The 10,102-nt window shown below is 34.4% G+C and overlaps 1 protein-coding gene across 1 annotated transcript in view; it reads left to right on the plus strand.

Moving 5' to 3' along the window:
* TTLL7 (tubulin tyrosine ligase like 7) overlaps nt 1-9,369 on the plus strand; it is a 44,046-nt gene extending 34,677 nt beyond the window's left edge. Inside the window, exons 19-21 of the mRNA XM_062497390.1 lie at nt 1,600-1,760; nt 5,848-6,021; nt 9,249-9,369. Coding sequence (XP_062353374.1) covers nt 1,600-1,760; nt 5,848-6,021; nt 9,249-9,369 — 456 coding nt within the window. The remainder of the gene's footprint in view (nt 1-1,599; nt 1,761-5,847; nt 6,022-9,248) is intronic.
* The last annotated feature ends 733 nt before the right edge of the window (nt 9,370-10,102 follow it).

Here is a 10,102-nt window from a genome sequence, read left to right on the forward strand (position 1 = left end):
ACTCTGTGGGGGAGGAGTCCGTGGGTGTGGGTTTTAGTGCGTTTGACACCTGCATTCCTAAGGATTCCCAATAGAGAGGACAGTGTTGTATTTACTTTGGGTTATTATGAGCATGGAATTACTGCAAGACCTGTGCATGCAGACTTATCCCATGTCTTCAAAAAGAGTTTAAATAGCATGGAAAAACCCCATATTTCATCAAGGCTCTCATTATTAGGTATCTATAGATTTTCTGCCCATTAGGCTTACTACACAGCTTCCTTGTGCTAGTGCAAGCATTTTGTTTATTTAAGCTTTGTCTCCTTAATTGTCAGACAATTTATAAACAACAGTTTTTTATGCAGGACCTAAAAATTGCAATTCTACACCATTCTTCCATATTTTACTGTTCTACTAAATCTCTTTCATCTTTTGACAACCACAATTCACCATGTGAATCAGTTTGTCCTACATATCTGAAAGTTTCCAGGGAAAGCATTGTACCTTCTAATTTATAAAATCTTATACCAAATTAGCAAATACCTCCATCTGTTTACCACCCACTTGAGTCTGATTAGTTTTTTGGAAGATGCTGTTATGCAACAGAGGCAGAGAGGGTGTTTCCTTGAAAGGAATTTAACTGGCTTTTTTGTTGATAGTTTACATGCACTACAGGCTTTTTTGTAGGACAGATTTTACACTGTTCAGAGTGTCAATATGGGGCCTAAGTACTACTTTGGTCACAAAATTATTGCCAGGCTTATTGATAGTATCTAAATAGACAGAATCCAAGACACTCTGGAGTCTGATTCTCGCCAGGGATTATGAAGGGAACAGAGAGTACTCAGTTAAGAGAGTGTCCACATAATTAAAAGCAGGCACAATGAACCCCACCTTCCTTCCATGCCCCAGTTGAGTGGGATGTACGAAGGTGTCCAGGACTCTGGTAAGTTGGATGTGCAGCTGTCTAGCACTGTACTGACTGCACCTCAGCCTTTATGCTCTTGCATTTAAATGTAGTCTGTGTGCAATAAATCCATGGCGTGTCTATAAATGTTTCTGTTTTAAATATCTTGCTGATTATTTTCTTACTTACTGATTTCACTGCAGTCTCCTGCCAGGTACACTAATATGGTTTGATCCAGGGTAACACTTGAGTTTAAATGGACATTAAATCAAAGGTAGTTTGTAATTTTTCAGGACATTTTAGTTCTTTATAAAATAGATGGTATTTTACAAGGGAGTAGGAAAAGAAGATATACAGTACTTGGGTTAATTAAGTTGCGTCTAGTCTTTAATTGAGTCAATTTTGTTTCTTTTTACCCTTTCTGTCATTTAAACAAGCTAGTATTGAGCAGACTGAAAAAAACAGAAAAGAACTTTTCCATAATAAAAATAAAATACTTTGATTTGGCTTTGCAAAATGTTACTAAGAGAAAGAACATATAATAAAAGTTAGCTGATGAATGCACAGAAATTAACCCCAGACCTCTGTAGGAAAGTACAGGTGTGCAGTCATATGTGTAGAGATAGTTGTCTGGATGTGTGCAGGGCATCAGCCATCTGTGGGGTTTCAGTTTTGCAAAATGTCCTTGATTTACTCAGAATGCTCTTTCCTAGGTTTTGGATATAGTCAGGACTAGTGTCCGTGCAGTTCTACACCATGTCTGGAAAGCTCCAGACATTGAAAATTTACATCTCTACCGTCTGTTTAACCGTGTATTTAATCGCTTACTTTGGAGCCATGGTCAAGGCCTATGGAACTGTTTCTGTAATTCAGGGTAAGCTGAATTTTCTTTTATTCTTCTTTATAACTTCTCAGTTACAGTCCATGCTGGCATACTTTGTTGCTCATTTTCATTCACAAGAATGTTGTAATACATGGAACTTGTTTTAAAAGCATCTTAAGATATATAGTAGAATTAAATCTAGCAAGCAACGCCAACCTTTTCAGAAATGGAATCAAACATTTAGTAATGTATTTACAAATATAGTTATCTAAGAAAAACAATCAAATATTCAAAATATTTCAGCCTTAAGTCAACTCTTTTACTGGATGGTGCATGATTTTAAGGCCAAACCACTGAGTCAAACATGGACTTGCAGTCAAGAGAAATCAATGTGTTTATTTGTACTCCAGACTCCTAAGGAGAGTTCAGTCAGAAATGCAGCTGACATCTCATGCCAGATGCAATGCCACTTCTGTGATTTACTAATAAATAGTTCAAATTTCTGTGCTTCACTACATTCACTGTTTCCCATACTGGTAGAAAGTATATGCAGATTATGAAATGTCCATGTAAGCAAGTGTTTTTGATTTGGGTAGCAAATACAAGTTTTCTACAATGAAGAAAAGATCTGGTCATATAAAAAAGTTCAATAACCTACACTTCAGAATCTACATTCCTGAAATCAAAGACATTGGTAGAAATATAGCTTTGGGGGATCATATCAAGGGTATTAAACAATTCCTCCCACCCACCAATTTATTAATAAAATAAGAATACAATATGAAATACATTGCATACAAAAAGGATGTTTTCTCTGTTAGTATATAAAATCTATAAAGAATGGGAGTGGGTTTATTAGCTGGCATAAGGTGTTCTAAGAGATGTATTGAAAATGAACTACAACAATTAGTATGATGCTGGGTATTGTGTGTACAAAGGAATTAAGTCAATAAGTTGTTCCCATAGAGTCATTTATCATATATGGACAACGTGCACATTACCCTTGTTAATTGTTTCCCAAGAAAATGGTAACAAGAAGAAGAGGGATCTGAGGGGTCCAACAGATCAACAGGTCTTTTACCATCATCTTCTTATTGCTGAAGGCTTGTTGTTGTGAAAGCTGTTTCTTTGCAAATTTTTCTTTTCTTTATGCTAGCAGAAGTGTATGAAGTCTTGAGTACAAGTTCAATTCTTTTGTTGTCATACAATATTATAGGTAGAGCTATTCTTTGACAAAGGCTGAGCTCCTTGTAAGAGGAGTTGTTACATAAAAGATTCTAAAAACATTGTAAGAGTAATATATAAATATCCAGTATGTGTAGAAATCACTCTTTGATACACTTATTACAGATAATACAGAATTAATGGAAGAAAACAAAAAGGCTGTTTGCACTTTGCCAGTATGTTGTTTACTCAGTTAACAAGGTTCCTTCTTGCCCCATAGCACCCAGCTGAGAACTCATGACAGCACCTCTGTAGCAGAGAGGCCAAATTCTCGTCACTCTTCCCTAAGAGTTCATTGTGCTATTTTAAAGAACAGATTGGAATAAACATAGGGCGTGTGTAGAATCTGGAGAAACATGTTGGGAAAGGGGTATTAAAGTGCTGGTTCAGAAACAACATTACTATATGAAAATACATTAAGGAGTATACTATGTTCACTATTTGTAAGATAAATACCTTGGGAGAATAGTGGAGCTAATGGCCTTAAGGTTTCCTCTTGCTGGTTAGATCTCTACTAGGTATGTGCTATTTTAATGAAAAGAAAACAAAGAAAACCTCTGTGAAAAAAAGGTGATGTAGATGGTTTCATAAAGGTTCATTTGTTTTACTGTATAGTAAACAATTAAAACTAATAGAAGAAAACTAGAAGAACCAGTGGAGTTCAGATGGTTACAAAAAGAATAACACATAATTGACCACATTGCACAATCCATTATAATACTCTTTTTGGTATCTGGTCAGGAGTCCGTGATTTCTTACTAATGTATAGAAACTAAAGTTTCAGCATAACCAATTAAACTGAGGAAACAGAATTGTGATCCCTGTTGATTGCAGTATAATGGAGAATAAACTGAATCTGTCTAACACATGGAGGAGGTTGCACAGGCACATTTATATGAAAGCTCATTAAAATGCATGTGTGTGTTTCCAAATCTCAGCTTTTGTTATTAGGGTAAATATATAGCACTAGTTCATAGTCAGCCATGGTTGCAGCAGGCCATATATTATTTGTCACTAAAAAAATGCCACTTAACTGTAGAAAATTATCACAAAATCCAAAACCTAAGGAATTTATTAGGAAAGTTTATTCTACAGGATTTCTGAATTGTATGGAGCAAATTATAATATAATTACGTGTAGCAATGTGAATCTGTTGAATGAATGTAATACTTAGACTGTCATCTTGCTACTTTCTACCAACATGACTTCATGAGGAAAGACCGAAGACAATAGATTAATTTCTATATAAAAATACATGTGGACAGTTCCCAGACAGAAAACAATTGAGAAAAAAATATATTAAAGAAAAGTAGTAGTGTGACTCAATGATCTTAAGAGGTCATTTCCAATCTAAATGATTCTATGATTATTCAGTTTGTGGAATTAAACAGTTTTGATGTATACTTCTTAAAAATTGTATGGATGATAATTAAGGACAAATGCTTCCATCACTGAAATTTATGTTTGCAATTAAAATTCTGTAGGACTGAGTCTTTTCAGCTGAAACATGCCATCTAGACAGAGGAGCCAGGCTGACAAATCAGTTAGCCGTAAATACAGTTCATCTTTTAGTTGTTAATGGTCTTAATTTCATCCTAATCATAGAATCATTGACTCATACAATGTTAAGGGGTTGGAATGATTATCTTAAAGATTATCTAGTCCCAGCCTCTAGCCATGGACAGGGACACCTCCCACTAGACCAGGTTGCTCAAGGCCTTATCCAACCTGGCTTTGAACATTGTCAGGGTTGGGGCATCCACAGCCTACCAGGGCAACCTGTGCCAGTGTCTCTTCACTCTCACATTGAAATGCAGCCCAGTTTGAAAAAATCTTACTAGGCAGGAGTGAGCTTGCTGGTTCTGTTATTTTGTTTTAAGGATGAACTTTCTACACTGGCATTGTGAAATCTACTGCTGCTCTCTGTGGGCAAGGCTAAATCAACCTGGCTGCTATGTTAAAGCCAGATGCAGCAAATTTTCCTCACTCTGTGAAGTGCTTCTTTCATACACAAACAAAAAAGCTCAAGCTTACGAACCATCTGTGCTACTGGATAATAATTTTGTCCAAAAAAGTCTTCACAAGCACCATGTTGCCTTTTAAAACAGATTGAATGATCTATAATTTGGTCAGAATTTTGCACAAATAAGAATGTTGAGGTATATGCAAAGAACTTATTGTAGTTTATTGTAGTCTTCTGTGATGAAACACACCTGGTTTATATTGGTGTGGTAAGCCTTGGTGGCTTTTTTCCCCCCCCAAAAATGGCTTCTTAAGAAAGCAAAAGGAATTTTTCTATAGATGTGCTTCGTAAGTTGCACTTAATTGTAGATAGCCAACCCCATGTGACCAGAGGAAATAATAAGCAGTATTTGAATGACTAAACTGAGAGACTCTCTTCATGTAATTTATTTTTGCATAAGGAAACAGAACACATACTAATCTCCTGTAAAATAATTTCATATTTGTTTCTTAGTATCATGTACTTAAAAGTATTACTATGCTGTGTGGATATTTGAAATAACTTATTACTTTTATTAATTCTTTAATATAATAATTTCTTTCAGGTGGTTAAAAAGAATTGTTTTGTGTTATTTCTGTTGTAGGACAAGTATACAACTTTGTGACAGTAACTCTTTGTGTGCTAAACCTAAGTAATGGCTCTGTAAACACTTCAGGGAACAAACCAAATGAAAAATGGCAGTGGACATTTCTCATATAAAAATTAACTTCTTTGTGCTTTGGACTCAGCATCTGCCAGTATTTATGTTAAATAGTAGAAACCTTTCCTGTACACATGCAAGGTTGTGCTTTTTCTCTTGTTCCTCTGTTGTTAAATCTGATGCAAAGCAGTAAAGCTCTTAGATAGCAATTTGTGACAGAGACCATTAATTTGTTTCTTTTTCTGTAATAGGAGCTCTTGGGAAACCATGTTCAGTAAAGGCTCAGAGGCAGTGACTCCTGAGCAACTCCAGTGTTGCCAACGAATAGTACAGCTTTGTAAACACTGCCTGCTGGTAGTTTACAAACAGTCATCAGATTCAAGAGGATCCCCAACTGGGATGAGCCACCACTGGGATGATACAAGGTATAAATTTGAATATTTTCCTCCTAAACAATATGCATAAAGGATAGTACTGGAATAGGTTTTTGTCCATGTTGCTAACACTAAACTTTTCTTTAAGTTTGGTTCCTTCTGTAATTAAGAAGAAAAAACCCAGCAAACTCCCCAACATTTCCCTTGGTCCTGCCTTTCAGTCATTCTAATCTCACTATCCCAGTCATGAAGTGCTACCAAAAGAAAACGTGACATACCCATCTTGTGGGAAAGTACACTCATCAAACTCTTGACTGCCTACTGCCTAATTGGCTGCAGCAAAGGCTTTCCATAAAGTGAACTGAAAAATCTCCTTTCTTCCCCTTCTCAGATCCCTCAAAGTCACTGTTTCCAGATTTGCATTCCTAGAGGTACCCTAACATGTCAGATACTTCTGGCTTCACATTCGCAGTGGGATGCTATAGGGGCACAGCTCCAGCCAAGGGTCAGGTAAGTGCCATCTGATTTACTGTATTGCACAGTTTTGCAACGTTGATTTCCAAAACCTATAGATCAAAAGTTTTATTATTCCATCTTATGGAGCATAAATGTATTTTCAAACCTTGCAAAACAGCATCATATAGTAAAAGAATTATTTGGCACTTACCTGATTCTCCATTGGCTGGTTTAGTTCCCCAACTGGATACAATAGGGGTTATAATATTATCTGTATAGGGATTACTGAGAGTGCTCCAACTGTGGCAGTCAACAATTTGCAATTAACAATCATAGACAGAGAATAAAATGTCAGTTTCAAATTACTTAGGATCCAAATTCTATCCTATTTTAATGACTGTGTATATAAAATTACAAATGCTTTGTTTATATAAATTATATTACATGTATTGTTACATAGAAGGACTTTGTGAGCTAAATATTATGTGAAAAACAAATTTTTGATATACTGTCTGTTAAACGTATTTTATGACTTAGTTGCTTACTTGATATATCTCAGATTAGTTATTTGATACACTGGATTCATGCAGTATTGACATGTAGATCTTAAGACACTCTAACATAATTTAAAGCCAAACAGAAACTAAATTTGTTTGATCACAGCAAAAATAGAGGTATGTTAGCCACAAACCAGTCATATTCAATATTAACATCTACTGAGTTATAGCAGGAGTATGGTAAAGTCATTTGGATTAACTAAGACTAGAAAATCTCAATGTTTTTATTGCCTTTACTGTTAATACTGCAGAAAATTTTACATCATGACCAACCACAAACTATTCAAACTGAACAGATTACTCTAATGTACTCAGCTAACAGGCTTGCATTTGGAATGCAATGAAAGGGGTGGTCCAAGAGAACTTTCTCCCATCTCCAGTTTCTGTACTTCTTGGAATGTTGAATGGAAGTTATTCATAAATTCCATAGGCTTAGAGGAATCTAAGCCCTCTATATCCTAAATAGCAGTAATGGACTGTCAGGACAACTCTGATTGATTAAAGTTACAGTTTTTATATTAGTCTCCATAAATGTTTCACCTAAAAATGAATACAGCAATATACAATTTAACCATGATATTCTGAATCTGTGAAATAAAACATGTGGAAATAAATTCCTTTGTCTGTTATGGCCCACAATTGTAAGAGTAATGAACTACTTTTGTAGAAATGGGAGAGCCACAGTACCAATTCATTTTTCACTTTGGTTTCTGCTTTTAATGAATCTCCACTACTAATAATAGTTTTCCTGAGTCTCCATAAAATTATGTGGTGCAAGAAAATATTAGAGTATAATGTAATAAATGTATGAGAAGTCAATTTTTTCAAGACAATAAAATCTAATTTGAAGAACTTTGTTTTTTTCTGAGCACAAGCCAATTTTTTGTTTTGTTTGTGTTTAAGAAGCAAAAGTTTGTGAAACTCAAGCTTTCACAGTTTACAAATAAATAGCTCTTTAGCTGGGAAAATTTGTTTGTACAGGGACAGATAAAAAGATAATAAAAACTGCCACAGAGTTCTTTAATAACTTCTCAATCTTTTTTTCAATTCTGTCTCTTAACTGTAAATACACTAAATAGATACAACAATAGGATGCTCAAAAACTATACCAAATTATCTTAAAATAATCAGCTAAAACAAAACTGTGGAAAAAGTAATAAATTAACTTGTGTTACAAAAAAAAATAAAAATCTACCACTAGGTCCTTAAAACTGGCTAAATGACCTTACCTGTTTCATGGCATATTCTCTGGGAAGTGTTAGACTTTTTTACTGTATTATCAAGCAAAGGTAGGACTCAGTTTGGTGACATAGTGAACTGTCAAGCTCAGTACCAAGCCATTCCAAATCAGACTTTACTTTTTCACAAATTCTTTTAAAAATATATTGGTGATAAAGTTTTTCTCAAGCTTAAACAAAGCACATGTGTACTTTTTTATACAGATTGTCTCCCCTTGACACAGTGCTGCTGTTTGTGTCCCTGAGATCAGTCTGACCAGTCTTTTAACTTGTCATTAATCAGTATGATTCACTAGAATGGCACAACAATTTTTTAAGCAATAATTTATACAATGTGTTGTGTTAATCCATCCTAACATTGATATAATTCATTGTGAAATTCTGATTTAGTATGGATGTTATTTTTGCACACTTAATTGACTTCCACAATTAACTTTTAGGTAATTACAGCATGAAAATATTTAAGAATTTATATTAGACATATGATAAAAGACTGTTTGTATTATTAGACGAAATACAAGCTATAGAATTTCCTGTATTTAAAAGGTAAATAGTCACTTATGTGAATTACTAGGTTGTAGGATCATTTCTTCCTTTACTAGAGTAGTGATGATAACATGTCTATTCTCAGAGCATTAAAGCTGGAAACCAAAGCTGAAAATCTTTTTTGGTCTCTAATCAGTTTTTTATTTTTTATGATACAACCTTTTTTCAAATGGTTAATGTCATTTACAATTTTTGCCTAGTTTAAATTAAACAGGATTCTGTTGTTTACCCAGGATTCCATTGTTTATTTATGGCTTGAAACACAAAGGACTGGAAAGATGTTTGATCCTCTTACAACAGAGTTTAGATTCCTTTTCTGAGTTAGTTTGTGCCTATTGCCCTCTGTGTTTCATAAATAGCATTTACTGTACTGAGTTTCCTGCACACAGCAATTATAAAGTCTGGCACATTAACAACTAACTTTTGCTCTTGAATGTTGCTTTGTCTGTAAACTTCGCTGTATTTTTCATATCCTTTCTAGGTGTTTATTGCCAAGACCTACACTGTTCATCCTGAAATCATCCTCATCCAAACTTAGCTGCAGTTCATCTGGAATGCCTCGCCCTAACATTTTGTTCACTCACAGATACAGTCACTTGTGAAGTAAAAGGAAAATTGCTGTTTGTAAATAATAGCACTCAATTTCTTTTTTTTTTAACTTATGATGGAGCTAAACATAAGCACTGTTATATATTTCCTACCATCATATTATAATAAAATTTAGCTGAAAACCTACTCTAAAAGCATAGCTTTTCTGGGAACATAATAAACCTTGTTGTTTACACACACATGTGAATGTGTAGATCTTGCTAGGTTTATAGTAATTCCTTCCTACTAGAAATGTTATTTTTGCTGCAGAATATATAAAATGGAATTGTTCTTGAAGATTCTATTACAGTATTACATTATTTTGTAAGTACAACACTTCGACTTGAAAATTATTTATTGTAGTCTATATTATTTATTGTCTCAAATGTAATTTATCCTTTAACAAAGCAGATAATTTAAAAATTCTAGTAGAACAGTAAAACTGTAACAGTTATCAAAAATAATCTGATCAGTTCTTGGACATGTTTAAAATAAACCCCAAAACTCTGTAAGCCAAACCTAAAGCAGACATACTTTTATTTCTCCTCTGAAATGACAAGACCTATTTAATTCTGCTATTTTTCTTAGAGGACATGATATAGTATCTTTTAGCCAAAGCAAAGGCATCTGGTACACAAACAGTAAAGTATCAGTTTAGGCACTCACTTCCTAATTGGATTCTCGTAATAAAATGGAAGCCAATGTTTGTTTCCAGGTTTTCATTCACATTACCTGTATCCTGTGCCT

Source organism: Cinclus cinclus, chromosome 8 (genome assembly GCF_963662255.1).
Source record: "Cinclus cinclus chromosome 8, bCinCin1.1, whole genome shotgun sequence".
NCBI classification, from domain to species: Eukaryota; Metazoa; Chordata; class Aves; order Passeriformes; family Cinclidae; genus Cinclus; species Cinclus cinclus.